The sequence below is a fragment of the Diadema setosum genome, chromosome 9 (assembly GCF_964275005.1).
Source record: "Diadema setosum chromosome 9, eeDiaSeto1, whole genome shotgun sequence".
Lineage (NCBI taxonomy): Eukaryota > Metazoa > Echinodermata > Echinoidea > Diadematoida > Diadematidae > Diadema > Diadema setosum.
Window position 1 is genome coordinate 7,336,382 of NC_092693.1, and position 27,592 is coordinate 7,363,973.

The 27,592-nt window shown below is 38.5% G+C and overlaps 2 protein-coding genes across 3 annotated transcripts in view; one reads left to right on the forward strand and one right to left on the reverse strand.

The window, feature by feature from the left end:
* Nucleotides 1-40: 40 nt before the first annotated feature.
* On the forward strand, nt 41-12,041 carry LOC140232795 (ribosome assembly protein METTL17, mitochondrial-like). Its single transcript, XM_072312912.1, has 12 exons — nt 41-148; nt 2,686-2,854; nt 3,577-3,708; nt 4,334-4,445; nt 5,344-5,425; nt 5,969-6,042; nt 6,673-6,838; nt 7,376-7,552; nt 8,228-8,347; nt 9,147-9,315; nt 10,767-10,887; nt 11,778-12,041. The coding sequence occupies exons 1-12, from the start codon at nt 41-43 to the stop codon at nt 11,899-11,901; spliced, it is 1,554 nt and encodes a 517-aa protein (XP_072169013.1). The 3' UTR covers nt 11,902-12,041.
* Nucleotides 12,042-21,047: 9,006 nt separating this feature from the next.
* LOC140232902 (heterogeneous nuclear ribonucleoprotein C-like 1) overlaps nt 21,048-27,592 on the reverse strand; it is a 281,840-nt gene continuing 275,295 nt past the window's right edge. For both annotated transcript variants that reach the window (XM_072313014.1, XM_072313013.1), the window contains exons 3-6: nt 24,810-25,317; nt 23,881-23,956; nt 23,162-23,253; nt 21,048-21,765 (exon numbers count right to left, since the gene is read on the reverse strand). In XM_072313014.1, the coding sequence (XP_072169115.1) occupies nt 21,596-21,765; nt 23,162-23,253; nt 23,881-23,956; nt 24,810-25,272 (801 nt within the window). In that variant the 5' untranslated portion in view covers nt 25,273-25,317 and the 3' untranslated portion in view covers nt 21,048-21,595. The remainder of the gene's footprint in view (nt 21,766-23,161; nt 23,254-23,880; nt 23,957-24,809; nt 25,318-27,592) is intronic.

The following is a 27,592-nucleotide window of genomic DNA, read 5'->3' on the forward strand; positions in this document are numbered from 1 at the left end:
TCAGTCCAATCAGAGTCACTGTATTTTCATGGCAATCAAAATGGCAGCGTCCATGGGTGGTCACGCTGCTCGTCCTTCAATGAGTTACTGCAAGTCTTGCATTCAACGAAGAGTAATTCTCGCTTCTGCTGCACGTCTGCCAAAGAGGGTAATTCCAAACTGTAGTTTAATGGAAATATCTAATGCAGATTTACATGTGTATTAACCATATTCATAACCTACCACGTTCCAACGTAGGTCCCACCTATAGCATTTCATGTGCAGACGTAACTGCTGCGTCGATCTGCGGGACGCTCGCTCGAGCTCGCTCCACTGCACTGTCTCACTGCATGCACATGCATCTGACTGCACTGTGGCCATGGGAGGGCTCTTTGTGTAGTTACAGAAAAACATAGATTCAGGCACCTCTAGTGTCCTATTTCATCAGCAGGGAGCTGGCATTCATGCTTGATAGAAAAAGTATTATAAAATTTCATCATGAATTAACTTTAGGCTACCCCACCGTTAACCGCAGCAGCGACCCCATACGGACAAATACGTACCGTAAAGCCAAAGGGCTGTGTAAAGGGCTGTTACTGTGTTACAGGGCCCCGCGATGGGGTTACCCCACCGTAAGTATTAAACCACTTCCAACTTGAAACTGTTAGTGTTTAACTTCTATGGCAAAATCGTGAAATAGGCCCCACCGCAGTGCGCGTGCACCCGTGCGTTAGCAAGCAAGGTTAGGTTAGGGTTAGGGATTAGGGTTAGGTAGGGTTGTATTTATGGTTAAATTGGCCATTAAATTAGTCAAGGGACATTAGGGAGTCCTTCCGAGAATAAAAAGTAGAAGACCAAAGAAAAAAACGGGAGAAAGGGAGGACGAAAGATGCTATGCTGTGGAAATCGGCCCCACCGCCGTATGCATCTCGCGTAAACGCCGTTTGGTGGGGCCGCATTCACGAGTATTATACTGTGGAAGAAAGCCCCACCGCCGTGCTTATCTACCGACCGATGAACGCCACACGGTGGGGCTGAATTCACGAGTATAAACAGGCGAGCCGCCGTAGTATTTGTACGGACACGCGGTGGTGGGGCCTATTTCACGAGTATGCCACTTCTATTCGATACAAAATTCAGGCCCGACTGTTCCCAATGGTTTTGAAAAGACATTTGTCTTTGTTCAGCTTCTTTCCGCAATTCACAAAAGAGCGCCCCAAGGTTGTGTCTTTGAAACTTAAGCTGTGTAGGCACCTACAGGCATGCGTGCAATGCGATGATCAGCTATCTAGCGCATGCACACAATTAAGTTCCAAACTCCTTACTTCATGCAATCAAACTGATTCAAAGTGTAGAGATTTCATGGTGGTTTACATTGTCATAGCAATATATTGACAGTAAAGCCTCAGGAATCAAATTTTACCCAATGTGAATTATTAATAATCTACCTACTTCTATACTGCATACAATTTGTATTTAAATTCAAATAATTCTATTTTTAAAGCTTAATTTGATGTCAAAATACCACCATGTATGAGATTCTAAATGCAAATTAATTACTTTCACGTTCAGGCTGGTCACCTAGAGTTAGTACAGATGTGGACCGAAAGAGCAGTCTGTGTTTATCATTGGGGATATGTTCAGTGGAGACTATTTGGCTTCATGGAATCGGAGAAGAACCATCAATATAAAAAAAAATGTTATAAATGTCCTCTGAACAGACAGATATTTGTCTGGTGCAGATGATGAATAAAGTTACACTACAGATTTAGAACTCTATACTAGACCCTATCTTGAAATTAAATGTAACCATGTATTTTAGGCACATGTGTGCCTTTGTATGCACTATGGTGACCTCCAGTCAAATCTATCACCATTTATGAACAGTACATGTCACTGTCATAAAATGTTTCGTTTTAGGAATGTGATCTTCATTGTTTCGGGGTATTCTTCTACAGATAGTAATTTTGCAAGGAACTAACACAAAATGAGTGCTTAGAAAGAGTGCATTGAATATTGAGGTAAACATATACACACACAGTGGTCTACATATATCTGAGTAATAATTACAGTGCACAGGTGATATTGATACTGAAGCAAAATCTTGTTTGTTGTTCACTGCTGTGCAGTAGAAATGCATATGATATTTCTAGAAACTTTATTCTGTTGAGATCAAACTCTGACCAAATTTTGCAGAGAAAGTATGGTGTCCTTAAGTGAGCTAGTAGACTCTAAATAGCTTGGTTTGTATAAGCAGGGAGAAGTGAGGACATGCAGGCCTAGACATCTCCCAACTCATAGACCTGGAAAACAAACCACAGAATATATGGAGGGGGGGGGGGGATGCACTTCAACTTTGACCTACATCTGTACCTTGATGTGTGTCTTTCACTTCAACAAAGGGTTGAGTGGTGGCATCTGCTTCATGATGTCCTGCCATTCTTGGCGGTTGCTGGTGAAATGACTGGCAACTTTATTTCATTTCTTGGTTATCTCCATTTTTAGGAAATGAGAATAGTTAAATTTTTGTTGTTGTTGTTGTTGGGGCACTTGATAGTAAAAGGCTAGTTGTACAAATACATGGTTAGTACACATTCATATTCCTGTTGGGGTTCTTCACTTTGAATTCAACATAGAATTTCACCTTACCCTTTGCATATTTGTTGTTGTTTCTTATGATGAAATTATTCTTATGTTCTTGAACAGTTATCATCCAGTGTGCCACAAGAAGATTTTCAGACAAAGGTCAGTGACAGGACTAATTGGCACCTGGACACTAAGGTTGAATCTCATCGACATCATGTGGGAGTACTCCAGGTCAAACCTGTCCGATTACCAGAACCACTACTCACAAACATCAATGCTGTCCTTCAGAGTGAGATCATTTTTCTTAGTGGCTTTTAATGTGTTATTGCAGGAAGTGGGCCTCCTATGGTGCACCCAAATCACGGTGGATTGATTGTTGCCTTAATATGGCCATTAGACTGGCCAAGGGTATTACCTGGATAACTAGTTACATGTACTTTATCTGTGTTAAAACTGGAGACATTGGCTCAGATATATTTTTGTGACAGTCTCAGAAAGGAGCTGTTGCAAAATACTGATATTTCTTTCTTATAGATATCACTATCATGTTGCATTTTTTAGATATTAAGGTATCAGTTTATTGAGGTATACTTCAAAGTTAAAATGATTTTACTGAAACTGTCACACTGGCTTTCAGATCATACACAATGTTTTTGTAATGCTATAGACGTAACCATCAGTTTTGCGTAGAGAGCTAAACGTGAAGATGTAGAATACAAAGCAAGGCACTGGCCGAATGTGATAAAATTGAAATTTATGCCATGGCATTGAATATGTGCTCATTATTTTAATGTATGATTTAAAATCTGAAGCCATTTTGGACATCACCAAACTTTCTTTCTGTGGTATTGGCATAGTTTGCCTAATCTTTGTGAGCATGAACATACTTTGCATATTATTATGTCAGGACTTTGTTTCACAGCAGACAAAGCAACTCATATCAGAAAGTGGTTTTCATTTCAGGTGCGTAAACTTACTGGTTGAATATTATGTTGGGTTTCTGATATTTAGGGCAAACCATTCGCAACCTCGTTCCAGAGGCAACCAAACTGTCAAACTACCTGCAGAGTCGGAAGAGACCTGTAGAGGAAGCAGAACTGAGAAGTGCAGCAAAGTTCCTTTCTGAAGAGATTGGCATGCCAGGTAAAATCATTTTAAAATTCTCTTCTCATTTGAAAATCATGCTTAGCTATATTTTTGATAATTGATATGTACAATTACATTCTGTGACTGATAGTCCACTTAGATACATCTTTAAAACGATGGTGGCTGACTTTTACCTTTACTTTATCCCAGGTCTCAGTATATTACCGTTTTTATGTCTGTTTCTGTGACAGTTCAGATGGACTGAAGCAAGACAAAAAAAGGAGAAAAGTTATATTTATTCAAATTACAGAATTCTTGCACACAGATGTTCTTATTGCTACTGATTGACAAATTCCCCTCCATCAATGTAATCAGTTGCAATGAATTCTATTTATTGTGAATGAGTGCATGGTCATCCAGTATGAGTGAGCTTAGAAAAGACATTAGTTGTTCTTGTCAATCTCGCCAATGTCCATTATCACAATGTGACTTTGCCCAATGTCATGTAATGAATAAAGTAATGAAATATTTTTTGCCATGGCTTTTGTGTTTCAACAAGCTACCGTGTATCCAAAGATGTGTATTATCCTATTTTTTTTTTTTTTTTTACATTTTTTGTTTTCAGAGCATATCTGTCATGAATACAAAGTGTTTGTTCGGATTGTTTTATTGTACCGCTAAGATGTGGATGCTGATGAGGTTTCTGGACAATCACTTTCACCGGACACCAAGAAGAAGATGCAGAATGTGATGAAGGTCTTGAGGCAGAGACTATACAGGTGGCAAGCTATTGCGTAAGTCTTCCTGGTGCTGTCAAGACAGGTTGGCTACGAAACAATGACTGAAGGGAATTGCATCAGAACATTTGAGCTATGAAAATGTCCTCTTAACTTTTCGACGATGAGCTGATTTTGCTACGACACGCATTTCCCATAGACACTTGCCCGAGTATACCTGGGACTTGTCCTCGACAGGTTAAGTAATGCTGAAGGAAAATGTGTGCAGTGCCGCACAGTTTTGTGAGTTCTTCAAGCGTTGTCAACATTCATTTAAGGTCACCTATTAATATAGAGGTAAACAGCAGTGTACAACCAACATATGCTCCATTGATCTATGTCTCTTTTTCATGTCTCACTCTGTTTTCAAAGGTTTTTCTATCTGTCCAAGTACTTGTTAAGTTTTCATGTTTTCCATGTTTCTACACACTGTTAACTCTGTGCACAAGTCTATAGCATAATACTTTTTGTTAATTTCTATGCAGTATTCTACAATATAGGCATGCATATGATGCAATATTTGGTACCCTGGGGTACCAAATGAAAATTCGCCATTTTGTTGAATTAATTATTTTTTTTTTCAGCGCTGTACCCTGGCTTACAAAAAAATGTGTCAAAATATTTTTTAGTATTATTATGCACAAAAATGTTTTCTTATTTGTGACTATGCAACAATTAATGCATGCAAGTGTACTTCGAAAAACACCTATGGTGCTAGTTCATTGCTACGACTTTGCCGTATCCGAATTCGGAATCGGCGTATCTGAATTCGGATACGCATTATAAAATAATGGGCATGAGATGGCGCTGTACAACACGGTACCCCGGGTTACAACGGTACCCCGGTGTACGGCGTGCCGAATCATATATCACAGATACACTCGCATAGAAGTCAAAATGTCCTTGCTTTTTACAGGTATGATGACATCAGGAGTTTGGCATACATGATAGCAAGAATGCCAGCCAACTATGCTGCACTGTACAGGGTCTTCAATGAGGTAACTATATCAATTCTGATGAGAATTCTACATGCCTTGGATAATTTCCATAAATTCAAAACCATTTCCTTTGTTTGTGTTTGCTCGCTCAAGGTTTGAGTATTTGGTGCTCTTTTGACAATGTACTGTGAAGATATGTTATAGTTTTGGGTGAGAAGGGGATTCAGGTTTAACTTCATGCAAGATAATTAGAAATCACTTATATGAAATACCAAAGAGCATACAATTCTAAGAGGAATTCAAAATTATAGGACCTAATAAAAGGTGAGCCTCACTTTTTTTAGGACCTCAATTGCTATGTTTTTGTTATGTCTCTGCCATGTCAAAACCGATTTTCATCATACTGTATATACTTTTGATTCCTCTTAGAATTGTATGCTCTTTAGTATTTCATATAAGTGGTATATTATCTTGCAAAAGTTAAAACCTCAATTCCCATCTCAACCAAAACTGTGCCATCTCTTTAACTTTCACTAAACGTGTGTTCTGCGATACAATTACAAGTGCCTACAACATATTCTTTGTTTATGACATCATCTGCAGATCAGGCATCGTGATCCAGACTTTCAGCCAAAGAATATTCTAGATTTTGGTTCAGGTGTTGGCACAGCAGTATGGTGAGTTTACTGTCTACACACAAGGGAGAAACAAAAAAATACATGGAGAGAATGAATAGAATACTGCAAATACAATACTGTGATGGAAAAGCTTGATGTAAAGAAATCTGACATGCTGAAATGCCTGAGTTAACAAACTTTTATGTGTCTCTACAACAGAACAAATTGATTTGTTCTTCTTCTTTTTTGTGTAGGTTTGTTTGTTTGGTTTTGTTTTTGGCGGGGAAGGGGCTATAGATATAAGAAAGTACCTGAAAATATAAAGAAAAAAAGTTCCTGATCCAGAGGATCTCTGAACACTGAGATTCCTCTACAGGTAGATCAGCTTTGGATAAATTTGATACTGTAAATTCTTTCCTACAATCTTTTATAGACACTGTTTTCCTTTGTGCTCTGGGACATAAGGAAACTAGGTTTTTGTGCTCATTTTGTAGTTATAAGGATGAGCTAAGCATGAGCTAAGCATGATTAAGCTGATTTCCTAAGCTTTTCACCTGAAATGTGTGTAAACAAATCATTCAAAGCAAATATCGATTGGATGTCATACTGTTAAATAACACATCCACCATTGAGATGTATTACTCTATTCACTCTTTTTATTTTCAATCTATTGATTCTTCTAAATCCCAGGGCAGCTAACAGAGTATGGGGTGAAGCAATCAGGGAGTATTACCTGGTGGAGGTCTCCAAGTCCATGAACCAGCTCTCAGAGATGTTACTGCGAAGGGAGGAGGGTAAAGATGAGCTCCATGTACCAAACGTCTACTTCCGATACTTCACACCAGTTGCTCTCAGGGTGACTATTATTATTATTGGGTTTTTTTTTTTTGGGGGGGGGGAGATGGGTCTATCCTTTTTATTTTAAAAGTTATTCATGTCTGGATTTTTTTTTTTTTTTTTTTTTTTTTTTTGAATGCAGACATTTGTTTATCTGAAGAAATTTCCTGTTTATTACCGAAGGGGATCTTAGTACTTAGTATGATGAGATCAGACTTCTAAGATAATACATGCCATAACAACCTATTTTCTTTAGTAACAGAGGAACAGTTCTTTCGTATTGTGTCCTCTCTTTGTTTTGTCATCTTTGTAACAAAATACTTGATGTAATGAACAATGTTTCCTGTTCCTGAAGAAATTACTTTTGAGTTCTCACTGGAACTTTTGTTTATCCATGATCCTGTCATTTAGCTTAGCTTAAAATAACTTTGTTAAAGAGATTCTGGTGTCATCAATTCATTGGGTGTAGACAAAAAATCAGAAACAGCAAGTTTATGGAGTTTGTAGGTAAATGACCAGGAAGTATTTTATTTTTCTTTTGTCCTCACCACTTCAGACAAGATACAGTGTGACCCTGTCGGCCTACTCACTACTTGAGTTGCCGTCACTGGATGACAGAATAAACACAGCGAGGGCGCTGTGGCGGAAGACATCAGATTACATGGTGCTGATTGAGAGCGGAAACTATGAGAGCTATTTGGCACTCATGGAAGTGAGAGATGCCATACTTCAGGTGAGTCCCACGCCAAAGGTGGTGTGTTATCCTAATAGTGAGTACAGTGGACTCCAGTTATAACAAAGTCCTCGGGACAAGCAGTTTTCTTTTGTTACGTCAGAATTTCATTATAACCGAACTAATAAACAATAAGAGACATAAAGCGAATAATGTTGCAGCCTGAAATTTCACTTTGTTGTAACCAGAATTTCATTATACATTTGTAACTGTGTTCATTATGACGGGAGTGCACAGTATCTCACTCCCCCGAGTGCTGTTTACAGTTCGACCAGCACAGATCCAAGGTGTCCTAATCAATGACAAAATTTGCCTAGGTACACCATGGTCATTATGCCCAGAAATGAAGAGTGCACATTCTAAGTGGAAAACTCAAGACAAGTGCTGAGCTTCGTAAATGGAACTTTCAACGGAACACCTCCCTCAGGCCGTGTGACCAGCAATAGCAATTATGAATCATGTGAAATTACTTCCAAGTGAATCTCCTGGCATTAGTTTATGCTTAGATTTGGCAAAGTATTGATATCAGGTATTTAGACAAGAGGTATAAGAATGTGAAAACTACAAAAGAATCTAGCCTACAAAAATACCACCACTTGGTTGTAGAGTCCCTCACAAAAAAAAGTTATTACAGATCACATACAAAAGGTTTTTAAACTTTTTTTGCTGTTGAAGGAAGAATATGGCCAGCCAGAGGGGGATTTGAGGGAGGAGAAATCGACCGATCTGCAACAACCAATACAAGATAGACTCATTCAGGATGAGGAGCCAGTAGGAGGCCATGTGTTTGCACCAGTAAGTATCAAAGACTCAGAAAGTTACTTCACAGTGATATACTGACTTCAATACATTTCTGTATTGAGAAAAATTCTTCATTCTGTTAATGTGTTCAAAAGTTGGAGTCAAGTTAAGTTCTTTTGTAGACAGATGAATGGATTGTGTATCCCAAATTTTAAATATTGCATTTCACGATACACTTTCAAATATACGGGACCTGTTCTATGGAACGACTTGCCAAATGTGATAAAGCTGTCTAATAGACTTTCAATATCTAAAAGAAGATACAAATCATTTCTTGTTCATAAAGATATATTATAAATTGAAGTTTTATGCAGTGTACAAGCACCACACTTTGATCACTCTTGCCTTCTTATATGTATTGTGCACTTTCTGTAGTATAGTTTTTCTTGTGTGTATTGCATGAATGTAACTATTCTTTGCTATAACATTTGGGATCAGCCATAGAAAGACCAATGGTCTATGTTGATCCCCCCACAAACTGAAATAACTGCTTTTATGTTGTGTTTGTCTGTTGTAAAATTCTTGTAAGTTGTACTTATTTTTCTTGTATTGTTCCAATGTCCTACTGTGTATGTATCGTTCCTGTATTTTTTGTAAATGCTTTTTATCAGGATGTGGAAAATAAATGAAATGAAATGAAATGAAGTCTATTTTCCAGGAATTACACAAAGAATAAAGTCATACACAGAAACTGTTTGTGTTTGCATAATCATCAAATCATCTGTGAGTAAACATGAGTGTGTCAATGATACCACGGTACGTACTTGTATTTCTCTTGTTAAAAACTATGCAGTGTCCCCATGACATGCTGTGTCCCAGACTTCAAGAGCAGAGGGGAACCCCGTGCAATTTCACACAGACTTACCATCCCCTGCCTCAATACGTGGGACCAAGGGCAAGCGGCCTGAAGACAGAAACCTTCTGCTATGTAGTTCTTAAGAAGGGTTCCAGGCAGACTGATGGTGAGGGCTCAGTTTTACATGTACATTTAATGTACAGTCAACCTTGCTTAAGTCAACCTCGCATAAGTCGAATAATTGCCTAAATCGAAGATCTCTTCAAGTCCTCTTCTATTGAAATGCTATTGATTTTAATCCCTTGTAAGTCAGATTTTCTCTAAGTCAAAGCAATTCTTCAGTCCAAATAGATTCAACTTTATAGGCAAGATTGACTGTATAATCATTTTATTTTCTCAAGGATATGCAGAATCATCAATACAGTGGACTCCCGTCATAACGAAGTCCTCGGGACCGGCAGTTTTCTTTTGTTATATCGAAATTTTGTTATAACCAAACAAATAAACAATAAAAATACATAAACTGGATAACGTTATGGCCCGAATTTTTACTTCGTTATAACCGGAATTTTGTTAGAACCGTGTTCGTTATAACGGGAGCGCACTGTACAATTATTTGTAAAAGCAAATAATGTATCTTGAACAAATCATTAATGTTTGATTTACTGTTTTGATATTTGCATGATTTATCGTTGCTGGGGTGACAAGACCTTGTATCCGAAATTTGGGTGAAAATGACTTTTTTGGATTAATGGTCAAATAATGGGTTAAGTGATGTCCCGGCCAAATCCCAACTGTCTTACTCCAAAAATGAAGCCACCATGGCATGTCCGCCATGTTTTTTGGCTCTCCTGAACATTTGACATTTTGTAGATACGAGGTCTTGTCACCCCAGCGACGTTATCTCAGTGGTATGTCCTTGTAAGACTGAAAAAGAAGAAATTTTGGCATGCCTGAAACTTTTACAAGGAGCCAAGATTTGCAAAAGTAAGATGCACACAATAGTTTTTGTCTACACAGTGTGTTGAATGCCAGTGACACTTTGTGAAAATTTTGTGCCACAATGTTTCTGGTTTTACAGTAAATGTTAATATGCGTCATTGTAACTTGAGTCTTCTCTGTTGCTGTTGTTTCACTTTATTTGTGGGACAGCACTGGCACCATGATGTGCATTTCCTGTAAAAAACTTGTGGGATAATGTATGTCACGAGCTATTCTGATCGCAGCTGCAATCAAGATATTGAGTTTTTAGGACTTGTGAAAAGGACGACAATCTTTTAGTTATATGATTACAATAATAACAAGATTTATCCACGTTGCTAAAACTTCATGACAGTGAAATTGGTTAGCTGCAATATCTTATTGGGGATTAGAATAAAATCTACCCATCTTGTGTGCCATTGTGTAGGTTTTGCAAGACATTTCTATATGAATTAATGACCGAGAGTGATGTTTGTTTGTTTGACAGTTTTTATGGGGGAAGAGAACTATTTAAATCATCTTGCATTTCAATTCCTATGAGTACCTTGCTGCATTGGAAAACTCACAGAAATTGAAAAAAAGTGAAGTTTGTAGGCTAATGTTTCCATTTGTTAATTCTAATTTCCGTGCGCTAAGCTTCAAATTGGCCACGCGTCGTGCGACCTGTGCTTAAGAAATCACGCCATGTGATATGTCGTCTCTGCCGTCCCGATGGCAGTCTTGGCGAGGCAGTGATTACCAAGTCAAAACACAGCAAGTGAGTGAGAAGTACAAAAAGATTGACATCTCTTTCATACCACCCCTATCATCATATCTACCATCCCTTTCTTCTGGTAGAACACATTTTAAAGGGATGGTATAGTTTTGGTTGAGGTAAGGGATGATTAGAAACCTCTTATGACATATGGAAGAGCATATGATCCTAAGAGTTGAAATTTCAGTATTTGAGTAAAAGAAAATAGAAGGATGTGACTAAGTCAATTTTTCAACATTTTTGACATACATTTTTATGCCATTTCATGATCAGTATGTTTAATTTCAACCCTTACTTTGTGCATTCTGTTGAAAAAATGGAGAAAAAAAAGAAGTTCGAATTGAAATCTAATTGAAATTGGCATTCTGGTACCTGATGGATTCAGTGGAGCTCTGTGTGTCCTAGCAGTTTCTATGTTACCACCTACACCCTGGATGTTATACCCAAGCCCTAGGTAGCTGTGTGAATGGATAGAACTATGTTGGACACCAATTACATGTGAGAGTAGATTTCAAGTACCAGCAAAATTTTTGACCTTTGATTATTACAAAGAGAAAAGTTAGGTCTTGATGTAAATTTCATTGAACGCTTGCCCTTACATTACGCTCTTTGGATATATTTCTCGACAAGTCATTTAAAGATAAGAGGAGTATTTGCTTTATTTTGTGAGAAAAAATTCCCACAACAGTTGGCAGGAGACCCACATTACTGGCATATTTGTCAATACAAAATGACCAACATTGTCCAAGTCACTGAAAGTGTAACACATTCAACATCTTGTCATTCTTTTATGCTTGCATCTTTCTTCATCTCATAACCATGTTGCCAAATTGCTGAGAAAAATGTTCAGGATTAGAGGAGTATGATTGTGTTTGTTGCTTTGCATCTCACAGGGATTTGTACCGGTGTTCCCGCTACACAAACTGGGGGGACATGCTCCCAGTGCGCCCAGGGGATGCCAGCCCAGGAAAGGTATCGGAGGATGGAAATGATGAAGAAGAGAATATCACCCAGTGATAGCACCTGGTTTCCCAGCAACGTCTTACGAACTGAAACTTGCTGCTAAGAATATTGTCAGGAGGAAGATTTCTTTGTCAACCAGTTCATGCAAGCTGTATGTTTTAACCTAAAATCAACACATATTTACATTTGCCTCTCCCTCCTTCCCCCCCCCCCCCTCAAAAAAAAAAAGAAACAAACCAGGTCCTGTTTCATAAAGCTGTTCGTAAACTTACGCATGACTTTATGAACGACTGGAATATGAAGTGCATTATGTGTGTGTGTTTTTCCTTACGTTTTTACAAAGTACGGCTGTATGTCAATATTTAAGAGTAAGCATCATCTGCAAATTTCAACTTTAGCTATTGAAATTAACAATGATTAGGAAACACACTTGGCTTGCCATATTACAGTCGTTCGTAAAGTTGTGTGTAACTTTACAAACAGTTTTATGAAACAGGGCCCTCAGGAGAGAACTTGACCACCATAAGCTGACTGAAGGCGTAGTTCCTGTTGCCCTTATTATGAGTGTTTTAGGGCTGTCCCTTTCTAGACTTGGTGAAATTGAGCTGATATTTCTTGAAGACGTTCCAAGTGATCAAGTATGAGTTTTTAGCGGATCCGGGCCATCATTGGTAAGCCAAGTGGCTTCGAGTTGGTAGGGATGTAATGCAGACAAGGAATGTTCACATGAATGATTAGCAGTTCCCTCAGTCTCCTCTGGTCTACCACTCGGAACATGGGACAGAGCCTGCACACTTAATTAATTATTCTTTCTACGTTACCTCAGATCTGACACCTCCATCTTTGGGTGTCGCTGCTCATCTTTAATTTTCTCTTTGCATTATCTTGGCTCTTTCTCTGATATCATTTCATGTGTTTAGGTGTCTTACCTTGATCTTGATCTTAAAAAAACTCCATGACCTCCTCTGTAAAGGCCCAAGGGTTTGAGCATAGCAAAAATGGTACACAATTGAATCATTGATTCTTTTCTTTCCTCACCAAATTAAGATGCACCGCTGCCATGCCTTGATCAAGGGCATTTGGGGAATAAACAACAGCAGCACCTTTGAGATCAGTTGAGGTTAATAATGCTACATCATATCTAGTGTGACATCATGGAATGTTTCTATTTGAAATGTTTAAACCAGACAAAAGCTTTCTGACTCTGCGGAGTCAAAATTGGTCTAAGGACCATTTAGAAGAAGTGAAAGAAACATTGCTTATATAGATTTCTTCGGTTGCTCCCTAGCTGAGCAATTGTAGGATTTCCCTTATCGATGACTTCTTTCATATTAAGGGAGAAAAGTGACAGGGTCAGTCCTTATCTTGGCACCATGTGGAGGAGCACTCCTTAACACCACTGCTGCCATTACTGTCTTGTGCGTCTTCCTCTTGAGGTGGGCATATCATCCACTGTGAAGGGCCCTGACTGCAGTAGTGTCCTTCAGTGCTTCCTAGTTGGTGGCAGTGATATATGACTAACAAGTGGCTCTGGGCCAGTGTTGACTGAAACTTGGGCAGGGCTTTCCTCTTTGGTGAAAATCGGTGCTCTGGGTTGGTGGTGTTCTTGCCACATCGACCTTCAGGGACGTGTCTGTCATTCAGCCGCAGCAAGCAGGGGAACAGAACATCGTCCTCTGTGATTTGACGGTGAATGACATCTCTTCTGATGCAAATTTCTCACCTGCATGTGGTGGGTACTGTTAACAGTTTTCTTCTTCATTGATAACTGTTCTTTGTGGCAAGTAATATGCTCTGGCTGTACGTTGAGGGCCAAGCTACTGTGTACGCCATATACATGTATTTCGCAGGATGTTTAATTTTCACAAATTTCGCAAGGCAGGTGCTATTAGCAAATTTATGAACACGTGAAAATAAAGATTCTGATCCATACAAGAATTTGACAAGCATGTGTACACATACTGGTATGCAATACATAAACAAGGTATGTGATAATACCGTTATCCATGATTGCCATTTTAACCTCTCAGAAAGTAGACGGGAATTCATGTTTGGCAAAAAATTAGACTCTAAATATATGGCATATACAGTCCCTCTTTGCAGAATCAGGGAGACCTCGCAACTCTGCTCAGGCAGCATAAAAATATCCTGGTTGCTAATTAAACAAGCAGAATTTATTATTGTATCAAATTACTGAGGCATTGTAATTATATGATGTATGTTGTTTACCTCAAGTAAATATAGACAAAATAAATGTCCATTTGTTTGTTTGTGCGGTTATTGTTTTAGAGTTGTGTTCTTTTCATTTTTTAAGTGCAGCTTCTCTTTTTCAATTAAATCTTACAATGAAACTTCAAGACCTGATATTGTAACAAGTATTTTGATTTCAAAACAAAAATTAATGCATCATGCTAGAAAAATACATATAAAGCAGAGACAGTATGTACAAAGCATTATCTCACAATGTCACATGCCCACAAATTTGTTGAAGTAATGCTACATGTATAATTTATGATACTTATATCCTCTTTATAATAGACTGTATGGTGAAACCAAATAGGTTATATACATCTTGTTTCTCTCCTCCCCGCAGTTTCATTCCATCTTACACAAGACATGCTTGCTTAGACAATTCAGTCAAATGTCAGTGTTGTTATCCTAAGCTGAAGGCTCATTAGGGTAGAATATAGTGACAAGAAGTACATACAGTCTGACCTCTCCTATCTGGCCTCCCTTTATCCACATCTCTCTATTATCCGGATGCAATCTTGGTGTGTTTTTTTGTTGTTGTTGTTGTTTTTTTTTTCAATCTTAACAATTACGGGGAAAGGGGGGATTTCAAACTCAAAACAGAATTCCTACAAAAGCTCACACAAATTACATACATGTATTATTCAACATAATTTCCTAACATACATTCACATCTAATTTTCATCTAAATAACATGCATTCAGACATTCACTACCCCCAAATCACCGCAAGAACATGGACAGAAAACTTTTCATAGAATCAGGCATGGTATAGGCAACCATTCTTCGGGAGCTGCGTGTATTAAAACATTGAGTCTCCCATATCCGGCTCCCATATCCGGCCATATCCCATATTCGGATGAGCGCCGGTCCCCACACGCCTGGATGGGAGAGGTCGGACTGTATAATCATAGTAAATTGTTATCAGAGTTCCACAGAGAAAAACGACAACAGTGACAACAATATTTGGTGTTCTATGAACATTCCAACGTTTATTAACATTCTCAATGTAACATACATATGGTTGCCATATTTCGTTACATAGAGTGCCGATACGTCTGCTGTACATGATGTTATTTTATACACATGTAATAATGATACATCTAAGTATAAGCAGAAGCTCGAGTCGCATTCTCCTTGCGCTGTTTTTATCAAAAATACTTCCCGGACTCAGTTTTCGCCTTATACCAACAATCAATCCAACCAAGACACTACTGGTAATCATGTACATCCTATGTTTATAAACTGGTCTGCTCTCATTGCTGTAGTGTAATGCTGATTTTTTTTTAAATCCTGTCAACAATGCAGGGACAAAGTCATGCATAGTACATCCAAACAGATAGGACTTCATATTCTGAACCAATCAAAATTCAGTTGGGGGTTGCTCGGTTGCAATTCTCCTAAAAGTAAACAAACTGTGGTGGCATAGAAAACAACTACAGGTATCAATTTTCAACAGAAACCATCCAGGATTTTCCCCAACTTTGTGTCACAGAAGAGTCGGGTATCTTTATCATTCCATCAAACTTCAATCAATAATAACCCATAGCAGTCTTTCATGAGGGCATATTGCCCTTCTTTGTGTGTGTGTGTGTGTGTGTGTGTGTGTATTTTGGCTAGTATGGAAGCTGATGAGAATGAATGGGAGGTTTTGAAATCGACACCATAACACATCCACAGAAGGAAAAAAAAATCTCCATGAATGTGCATCCCTCTGAAGACAAGATACGGCCTCACAACACTAAACATTTATTTGCGATCGTGATGTTGAGGATTCAAGAAGCTTTTAATACATTACCGGCAAAAGGATACAAGTGAACCCTGCCTGACTCAAATCATTGGGGACCTGAAAAGAAGGGTTTCAACCTGCAGGATATCGGACTTCAAACATGAATACTGATCTGGAGCATGAAGGAGGTATCACAAAAATTCTCCTCAGCCAATTTCTTCAAAACTCTAAAGACTGGTGTGACGAGGCCGACTGTTCTACAAGAAGACAAGGGCACTTGAATAATAAACATGCAATGTACTACCATAAATGTCCAAGGTCGGACATAGAATTAGCAACAACTTCCACTCAGTCTTCAATCTGTTTAATAAACATAATGAAAGCTGAATGTATCTTTAATCATGAAGCATTTTCAAAATAGCTGGTAGTGTGTGCAGCTGTCTTTACATGTAGAGTGCAGGCTATGAGATCTCATACGTATATTAGAGATTATGTGGACATTGTTTTTTTCAGCTATACAAATACATGAAAATGTACACCAGTATGAACAGCAAAGTTGGAGTAATACTTTGGGTCGAGGGAAAACGAGATAATAGATTGAATATATTTCAAAACTTTATGCATCCATCCGTCACCAAATAGCCTGTACTACTTGATCAATCAACCCATGATTTGCGAGAGGCTTGCCTGGATTAGCACCTTCTTATGCAGACAGAGCAAATTCCTATAAGCCCTATTAGAATTATTACAACGAGAAGCAGGTGAAAATAGGTGGTTCATGACACATCATTAGAAGTAGAATTAGCAATAGATTTGGATGTGTCACTAACCAGCAGTGCATGATAAAATAATGTCCTTGGATGATATTTGTTGGCCTGTTTGCATTAATTGCTGAGTTGTTCACAATCTTTTGGCATTTGGCTTCTGCAATAAAGAGGGTCAGTTAAAGTACTAGTAACCTGTGTATCACATTACAATATCAAGCATTGTGTAACAAAGCACAAAATAGTCTTTACTGGAGGGTGCTATGTGGACCATCTGTGACATTGCTCACACAAAGTGACTGCATGGTGGCTGGCTTTGTGACAGAAAATCTCCAATGCAGCCCTATGGCACTAACATACATATACCGGTATACATCTTGCCAACTTGTGCACTGTGATCAAGTGTGTCGGCAATTAATTCATTCATGTGTGTGTGTGTGTGTGTGTGTGTGTCTCATACAGAGAGTGTACACACAGAGACTGTATGTGTGTGCTGCTCAGCCACTGCATCTTGTGAATGGTATATTAAATCAATGCACAAGTGTGGGGCCTGCAAGCACAGTTCTATTCTTTGGCACCCATCTAATAAACATAAGTCTGTCCTCCAACTGATCCAACACCTTGCTGTCAGTCAAGCAGTCTCTCCTCATTCTTTAAGAGTAAGATGTGAAAAGTGCATTTGGGTCGGGTGTTGAGAACATTGTATTCTACGAATAAACATGAGAGGCCGCTATTAACCCGTTGAGGACGGTTTGATTTTGCTACAACACGCATTTCCCATAGACACCTGCCCGAGTATACTCGGGACTCGTCCTCAACGGGTTAATACTGAGTGTTGTCTCCTGCATCTCATCTTCACAGCTGAAATTGAACTTTACAGCCAAGATATCTAATACTCAGTATTGCTAGCAATGCTTGAGAAAATGGACTGAAAATTTACCATCAATGACGATAGGCTAATCAGACTTCATCCCTTCATATGTTGCACCTTGTCCATCAAGAACAAACAGTTCCCCAAAATACAAGATGATGCAAAATGAGGAAAAATTTCATGTAACATCAACTTTTGAAAACAACCCCCCCCCCCCTTTCAATGGCATGTCATCTGACTTAGAAAACAGTGGAACATAAAGTCATGCACAGTTAAAAGTAGATATCTAATTTGGTGGCAAAGCAAACACTAAAAAGGAATGTTTGAATTTAGAAAACGAATGGCAACACTTTTAAAGTCTTTATTTGGTTTTATCTAGCTGCCTTCTTATGAATTTTTGGTGAATCTGACTGAAAACTGTAAAAATCTTCATGAATGCATTGATGAGACAACTGCTCATTGACTATGTCATCTGTTACACTACAAAGGTGCAGTCTCATTTGGAATCAATAATCCCATTTAACTACGGAAAAGTTTGTGGTATATTTTTTCCCTCGAGAACTTTCGGAACTAGAAGCCCAGTTTTGTGCTTCCCTTCTGTATTTACATTTCATCGCTCTTCTCTACAGCAGAAATTTGGCCCCATACACAACTTTCATATTTATTTTTTTTTTTTTTTATGTTTTAATTTTATACATGTACAGCTGAATTTGATGGTTGTGAAAGACTGCCATTTCTACACACAAACTCCATAAAGTCCTACACTCCATTATCACATAGGCAATGCACATTTAGTGAACATCCATGATAACTCTGTGAAATCAATTCAACAAAATCTAGAAATACATTCACATGATTCCTTCAGAATTTCATGGACAGCATACCAGAGGAAGCAAAGTGAGTTCTGACCAGCCACTTGTGGGAGGGATATTCACATTCAGTTTTACAATACTCTGATGAAGAGAAGTCAAATCTGAGCTGCTTAACCATAGAACTGGCCGTGTTGCCACAGAAAAACAGATCTGAGTTTTAACTGCATCTTTTTTTTTCCTTTTTTTTTTTTTCAGCAGTCTACAGTAACCCCTTTTCTCCTGATGTTTTTTTTTTCTTCTTAATACTGTTAGGTCATCCACACACTGACCCATCTCTTTGGGGTGCCATTTTCAGCAAGAGAATTTAAGCATGGACTATTCATTATCAAGGTTTTAAAAGAATCATACAGAGCCCCCAATGGGACTTTGAATAGGATTTGACATCATCAGTAATATCATGTAAGACAGACATGGAAGATGTACAGTTTTTTTTTTTTTTTTTTTTAAATCTTCCTTCTTTTTCTTTTTTTTTTTTTTTTGGTTGAGTCTAATACAAGACATGCCTCAAAACCAGTACGCAGTCTACACTGTTGAAAGTGAAGTAGCTTTTATACCAGGTTCTCCTTCAAATCATGATGAAAGTGAAACTGGGTGGTAACGAAACCTCGACATCATCCATCATCTCAATTACCTCCTCTGAAAAAAAAAGACACAATCTAATCAAGCGAAAACCAAAATTCAACGCGGTTTGGACTTCCCACAAGATGCCACGTGCCTTCCACAAGCAACACATGTCTGATCTTCAGACATCTGTATATAGTGTGCACTGTCGGTCAATCAATTTGTGAAGCTATCAGTACGATAAACTTCTGTACTGCACTATTTACAGATAGAGATTATAGGTATCAATAGTACTAGTGCTATTCGACACAGTGTGAGGAATATAAAAATGACATGATGTACCATAGCGAACTTGAAATTGGCAAAAAAGAGAAAGAAAATAGTCGTAAGAAGAAAAGGCCAGCACTGTTGGTCTACATGACTTGTCTGAACTAAATAAATGAGACAAAGAAACAAACGTGTAAGATAATAAACTGTTAAAGATAATAAACCATGACTTAGAATAATCATTACTCACAATAAACTTGTTACATGCGATCAGTTACAGAAAAATAAACCATTACCTACAATAATCCACTACAGCATACTTACTGTATATGCAGAGTAAATAAATCTTAATCTTACAATTACAAGAAGGAAATAAAAAATGCAGAAAAAAAAAATTAATACTAGCATGATCTAATCTAGAGCTTAAAAATGACGGCAAATATCGAATAATGAATAAATGACACAAATCACATGAGAAAAAAAAGAAAGAAGCAAACAATAAATTTTCATGACCAGCAAAAGTCATTCCTGTATCCTGTATCACAGAGAATATCTATCTACCAGTATAATCCGGACCACGTGAATACACATACATACGGCATCAATCATGATACATGCTTTGTGCAAAGGTTTGCACGGCTTAGCAAGATACTGGTCTGGGAACTTGACGTGACCTCTTGAATAGATAACATGACAGAAATTGAAAAAAGAGCAATAACTGATATGGGTCCCTTATTAACAGCTCCCCCACCAAAGTCACATGTTTAGTATTTGAACTTTCTTTCTCTTTTGTTTCTATTTTGTTTTTCATAAAAAATTTGGCTATTATGGCACATACATGTCCTTTGGTTTTCTTATTGGCCCCTGCAAGTCATACCATCCATCTTGCAAGATCTTGCAGAGAAAAGGGACTTTAAAAATTCAGCTCCTTCATCTGTGACCTGTAGGCAACGAATTATAGAATCTCTGCGGCACAGAAAAACATTCTTTGTATATGTCATCATACTTTACTTCTAATCCTCCTATGTGTATGTGTATGCATGTGTAGTGTTGTGTGCTGTGCTTCAATCTATGAATAGGCATTCTATAAATAGATGGGCATTCCTTAACTTGATATGCAGAATGCACTTTATTTTCAATAATCTGTTTGCTTTGTGACAGAGATGAAAAACCTGATACAGTTAATCAACACTGTCATTCCTGGAATTGGTAGACACCTTGTTAGGGCAAGCCCCTGTTATTAAAAGAAACATATATGTGATTACACTACACATAGGCCTACCAGCTATGCTGGATTTCTGTATTTTTTTTTTTCGAGTTGCTATACTCAGGTTGACATAAATACATACAACTTTAGCTGCTTCTCTGTAGCACACAGATAATTTCAAAAAAGCACTGATGATGGCAGACAAATGACCGTGCTCCACGCAAAGATTGAGTTCTGATTTTTAGTGCCAAATTGTAACAGCTGGCATTGTCATTTAAGCTGGCATGTTAATGATCATAATGCTAATGTCAGGAAAAACTGCAAATACAAGGGAAAAACTAGTGCCTACTTTTCATCGCAGGCTTTCATGTGAAGGAAAGATATTCTTACTGGTGGTATGCATGACCATGAACATGCTATCTCAAACAGGACTGACACTAAATTGGCATGGTATCATTACCAGCAATGTAGGTGATCTGAAGAATATTAGTGTTATGAAATCAAATTTCTGTAGAGTCATGCGAAGGTCAATCAATCTTTACTACCAGCAATTCCCCCTGTAGACATCCTAATTTGCATGTCATGTCTATTAAGTACCGTGGAGAAATATTGAGGATTATCTAAGCCTACACATGACCTCAACTATTTTAGGTTTTTAGAATTGCCTTTTTTTTTTTTTTTTTTTTTTTGAGCCACAGGCCCAAATGGCAATTCAACATTAAGGTCCTGTGCAGAAGGAGTCCAAAATCACCAAGAGTTGACAGAATCCCATTGGTACTCCCAGCTAACAGTCCATCTGAGATGCACTAGTCAATCACAAATGGAGAAAAAAACAACAACAAAACAACAACAAAAGACATAAACACATACCAACAAACATGAGGGTCACAAGGCCACTTAAGAAACCCCTGGTCGTTAGCTGCACACCTCCAAAATCACCCTGGACCACCATCTGACAGGCATTTTCAGTCGCACAAGGGGAGAGAGAGACAATGAGACAAAAAAACAAACAAACAAACAGGAGCACTGTCTGGCGACTTTACACATGCCATAGCCATGGTGGTGGTGGTGGTGGTGGTGGTGGTTACTAATTCCTAGCAGATGGCGGCCTTGACGGTTTGTTCCCTTCAACCTTTCACTTCTCTCAGTCCTTTTTCATTCTTGCTGTGTCAAGTGGGGCTACGACGACGACGATGACGATGACGACAACGACGATGTAGGAGGGATCTTACATCATCGGCTGCTGCGTCTGCATGGCCTCCTGTCCCTCGGCCTTGGGCTGCTCGACGCCTCCCATGTCGTAGATCTGGGTTTGGTGGATCGCCGAGGCGTGCTTCATCAGCTCCCAGGCAGTGATGGCTTCGTGTTGGCAGAAAACACACACCCAGCTCTGTGGCTCTATGGAATGGGGGAGGGGGGAATGGAACAGAAAAGCGTCAAGCAAAATCAAAGTTTCTCTTCCTGTCACAAAAAAGACTTCCTTAGATAACAACTGACAACTAATAATATGAAATATATATATATATATATATATTTTTTTTTTTATTTACAACTGACACAATTTTCACATGGAATATCATGATTTGCATGTGACTACCACTATGATGGTTCTCTTGTTCAGTAATATACCTCTGTTAGGCAGCTACGCTCATCTAACTCCATTTCATATGTTGTAACAAAGGATCAAACCAAATGGGGGATCGGTATTTGTTCATGCATATCCATTATTTTGAAATAAATTGTCATACGTATTCAGGAATCTCACGATAATGAAGTATTCAAAATTAAGCTAAAATTGCACCTTTCAATTTAGCATAAAAACATTTTGTTCTGTTCTAAATTGTTTGCTTGTTGTGCAATGGTCCCTATTTGTATCATTTTCCATTTTCACTTCTTGGAAGACCCTTGGGCTTTTCCATGAAAATAGCAAGTAGCCATTACAATCATTATTATTACCAATGTCGTGAAGATTTCTTTTCTGCCACTCTTGCATGCCACTGCATTTCAACAGGTTCTTTCTGCCTGGGACTCTATTTGTCTGTCAATCCTAGCATAATCTTCAGCTCATATTTTTTGATAATTTTTGTTTTCTCAAACTATCAAATGAAGTTTAATTTGAACTGAACTCCATCAATGTCAAAAGGAAATCAAGGGCCACATCAGTACTTCTTTGAGTATCTTAATCTGTATACAAACGTTGCACACATTATTGTATGCATACACTCTGCAGTCCATTAAAGTGCAGTGACACAGTCAATGTCACCTAAATGTATTATAATGCAACTCGACTTTGGATACCCGGGCATGTTCTCATACGCATTTCTGATTGCATGACATAAATAACAAAGCTTTTAGCAAAGAGGTGTCTGCTCTAATATTGGTTAAACACAGTCATGCCAATATGTTTTCCCCTTTGGTGTGGGGCAGGAAGTCTTGATCACAGGCTAAGCCTGAACTCACAAACACACAGCAAGGCTGCTTTCACTATCTCTTCCTCACTTCTGTTCCGCTCTTTGTTTTTATCTTTTTTGCTTCTGTTTTTTTTTTTTCCTTTGTTTTCTGGGGTGGGTGGATGATTTTCAGGCAAGTATTTTGATGAATGTGATATTGTTCCTGTTTGGTTAACAATGTCCATCAGATTTAACTCTTGGTTGGCTAATATGTTTGGTTTTTCTCCTAGGAAAAGGGAGCTAGGAGCACGACAAGCTGTACAGCTTCTGCCTCCTTTGTTTGTCCATGTCAGCATCACTGGGAGTATCATCACTGCTAGATGAAGACCACATCCAAAACCTACCGTCCCCACTCTTTGTGAGCCTGTGCCTCTTCTTCTGAGATGTAGGTCCCTTGGCTGGAATGGTGGGCAGAGTGGAAGGATCGACGTACGCTCTGTCAGCAAACACAAAACAAAACCAAACTAGACAATTACAACAGAGAAAATGAAAATCTGTAGAAGAGCCAGAATTCCTGATACAAGTTCACTACAATTTGCATTGTCTCAATTTGTCTCTTAAGGCTGCCGACAGGATTATTACAATATTACTGCTAATTCTTTGATCCTAGTCTGCCGGGCAGCATAGAGTCAACTTAGGGACTGTCACCCATAGACCTTATCACCCAAGTGTATCAGATGTTATTATCTTTTTCTTTCTTTTTTTTTTTTGAATATTTGACCATTTCACTAGGATTTCTCCCTAATCTCAATGAGAGAAGTTGAGTGGGTTATTTGATGTGCTCAGGGTACGGCTTTCTAACACATGGGACCAACAGCTTCAAGTCTCCTCAAAAAGACATTGCAAAGAGGATATCAAAGCGGAAGCTCAAAGTCTACTCATGTGGTCTTAACCACTCCGCTAAGCTCATGCGAAACTATGACTCCTTATTCAAACAGCTCCCCCAGATGAACACTGTCACAAGTATTCAGCCATTGCATTTCCTCTCATACAAATTTGCACCATGAAATTGCATTGATCTCTAATCCCTATAGCACACCACCAATAATCATTTGATACTCACACATATCCGCAGTCATGGTTAACTTTCTTGAAACCCTTTGGTCTGTTCATGTCTGGATCACTTGCAAGGTATAAATCTGTAAAGAAAGGAAGGATTTGTCAGGGCACATTTCCCATAAAATTCCAGACATTTGTATGCATCCATGATTGACTGCACAGAAGTCTTCTGATATAAAGCAACACCTCTTGTAACAAGCATGAAAACAGAACAGCAGGCAAGCACCTGTCAGAAAGTAATACATACAGCATGACATGAAAATCTATAGCCCGAATTCACGAAGATGGTACAACTGAAACCATGGTTTAAACCATGGTTTAAACCATGGACAAAGACCGTAGTTTTTTATGGGATGCCAAGTGTTCCATGGCCTATTTCGTTATAAAATCAGTCATTTCATCAATGAACCATGACCATTTCGATCAATGACCATTTCGATGATGAAATGATCATTTTGTCACTGCATGTTTTCTTTTTTCTACTTACAACATGAAACATTTAGAAAGAAGAAGATAATTTTATATGTAAAGGATATGAAGTACATGGTTTATCATGATGTGGTAAAAAGGAATCTTGATAAGAAACCTCTTTAGATGTTAGAATGTCAAATGATATGTAATGTTGTAAACACATGATGATATAAAATCCATGGTCATAATACAATATATTCTTGATAATTATAGCCCTACATTTAGTGGGCAATGTAAGCATATCTAAAAATTGCTAAAAGAAAATTGCAACATCTCTACTTTGTCCTGCAGCACTTCAATAAATCATGAAACTCTAAAAATGAAGTTTAAGCTCTGCTGGTACATATGTACCTATGATTAAAGAGAGAGAGACAGAGAGAGAAATAGAATGAGTGGATATTTCCATGACTTGCAGAAAGAGAGTAGATTCATGAAGGACAGAGCTCTGTCAAGGAAACTCACCCAGTGGTTGATTCTTGACCAGTCTTCCCTGCTCACCCCTAATGGCATTCTTGGCCTGCTCACTGGTCTCAAACTGCACGAAGCCGAACCCGCTGTGGATGGAGATACCGCGGATGCGGCCGTACTTCATGAACGTCTCCATCACCAGCTCCATGATATTCTTCCGGTCCTCCTTGCGTGTGTACGTGTTGAGGTTGCCGACGAAGACACGCGACGCCTTGGCCGTGGGGGACATGTCGTTGGTGTAGTTGCTGACGGCGGGGTACTTGTTGTAGTTCATCCCGCCCCCCATGTTGTGGTGTGGCCCCATGTTGGGCATTCCCATCCCCAGTCCCATCCCCATGCCCCCCATCCCCATCCCCATCCCCATGCCCATTCCGTGGGGTCCGCCCGGGTGGGGCCCATGATGGTGGCCCTGGTGCCCGCCATGGTGGCCGTAGCCGGAGTTGTAGTTACGATGCATGGCCGACAGAGAGGGAGATACAGACGTGGCTTAGGCTTTACACTCCTGGGAAGAAAAAACAACAATCAAACGTGGGAGTAATATCGGCAAAATATGGAGTATATAGGCATTGTATTATTGTAACAATTAGCTATCAATGATAGGCTATTGTTACAATAACATCAACACATCGATTGTATTGCATTAATGCACACTGTGTTGATAATACACGAGTATAACAAGTTGTTTGCAATGAATGAGTGGTTAATGTTAATGCAATATACTTCTGACAAATTTCTTAGAATCATCGTTTGCTGTGTAAGGTTACTATCATGCTTCTACTCTATCTCTCAATACACATATTAAACTACTGTATACGGCGAATATTTCATGAGGTTTTTATTTTCGCGAATTTTGCGAGTCAGGTGCTATTTGCAAATTTAAAGACACACGAAAATATCAACTCTGATCCTGATATGAATGTGATGCGCATGTATACCTTTCTCCGTTCAGTACTATAATCCATGATCGCAAAAACGTCGGAAGTCCCGATTCACGAAAATTTAGACTCCCTAAATATATGCTGTACATACACTATCCTTCCCTAGCAAACTCACCCTGTCACACTCTATGTCATTTTCATGCAATGTAATATGTGTGCCATTTTTTCAAACTTGCACATGTAGATTTGGATTCAGCAAAAATCACTTTTGTTGAAAAAATATCACTGGTCGAGAGTCTCTGCTAAATTTCAATTGCAGTCATGTCATTCATTGATAACCAGGAAACATGGAAGACAAAAAGGCACTTGAAGGTGAATGTGCCGATATTTGTTAAAAAAAAGAAAAAAAAAGTGAATTGGTACATACTGTAATCCTCTTCTTATATGGGACATGCAATGCAATGATTAAATTTCCCTTCTCTGTATACTACAGCCAATGAGACATGCTCATACGTCCCCTATCTCAAAACAACAAAGTCCACTTAATCCCTAAATCACTCTCTTCCTCTGAATAATGAATGTAAAATTTTTTTGATTGATTGATGGCTTCATTCCCTTCCATTCTTAATTTATTTCCTTCATTTATTGTTATAGGAGTACCTGAGAAATTGCCATTGCTTGAACACTGTCCTCATTTGTAGTAGGTATTAGCATCTTGACATGAACTGCAGATTTCTCACTCGGACAAAGTACAACAGTCATCTGGCAGCTCTCACACATGTAAATGATTCATTTTGACTTCATTTTGACACATAAATAACCAAGAATCAGATCACACCCTCTGTCAGTTTTCATTATCAAAATTATGATTCACCACTCTGTGTTCACAGTTTATAGCAATTCTGCACCAAATCAGAATGGATCAAGTATCACCGACATCAGACCTAAATAAGAAAACGGCAGAATTTTATGACTCCAAGTTTTCAGGAAATTGTAATACTGGTCACAAATGAATCTATCATGTTATCATTTCATGAGGATATAACTCATTCTTTTTAGTATCGCATCCAACAAGGAAACTTCATGAAGATTTGTGTACAGGGTCAATGTGTAGCCTTCCCACTGCACTTATGGCAAGAGGAGAAAGCAGAGGGTCACAACACTAGTATACACTAGTATACAAATTTTAAAGGGCCACGGTTAAAAGTAAAAACTGAATGATCAGAGATGATTTACAGTTCTGTCATTTATGTTCAAAAATAAGGCAAAGATAGCACAAGAGAGCATAGCTGTAATCCAAGATCTTCCTGGGCCCTCCAGCAGGCCCTGGACCCCAGCCACAAGGGGCACTGTGCTTTGTGTTCATGATGTTCACACTATGCATACATAATACATTGCACTGTGCTGCTCATGTTTGTGTAATCCGAGTCTCTAGTTTGCTAAGGGGTCCAGGGGGGAGAATCTCCAGTTTAAAGTCACAGTTTACCATTGGGACCAATGATTACAAAAATGTTGGAGTTACCACATTTGATGCATTTATAAGTATAGTTCACTTGCTTCACTAAACATCCTACCATATAAAAAATTCACAATAAAGCTACAAATATGGAGAGATATCACTTATTTCCTCAATAAACCATAACAGTAGACGGTTTATTCGAAAAACAATTTTAATAAAACTATTGTTCATATTTTGTATATTTAGCAATACTTAACATTGATTAAATACTGATTAACAATTTTACACTGAGTGTTTCTATAACTGAACTCACATTTTAGAACTATTTTGAAGCACTAAAGCTGTTTTTGTTTTTTTTCCCAGCTGCAAATGGTAATAAGTGGCTTTTAGAGATACTCGGGGCTGGACTCTCCGCACTTCAATGTCATTAAAGAGAATAA

What these genes read in the sequence shown, in the direction of transcription:
- LOC140232795 (XM_072312912.1), top strand. Translation starts at nt 41, where the DNA reads ATGGCAGCGTCCATGGGTGGTCACGCTGCTCGTCCTTCAATGAGTTAC. An exon ending in TACAGGTGGCAAGCTATTGC is followed by an intron (nt 4,446 to 5,343) that starts GTAAGTCTTCCT and finishes TGCTTTTTACAG; the next exon opens with GTATGATGACATCAGGAGTT. An exon ending in GAGGCCATGTGTTTGCACCA is followed by an intron (nt 8,348 to 9,146) that starts GTAAGTATCAAA and finishes AAAACTATGCAG; the next exon opens with TGTCCCCATGACATGCTGTG.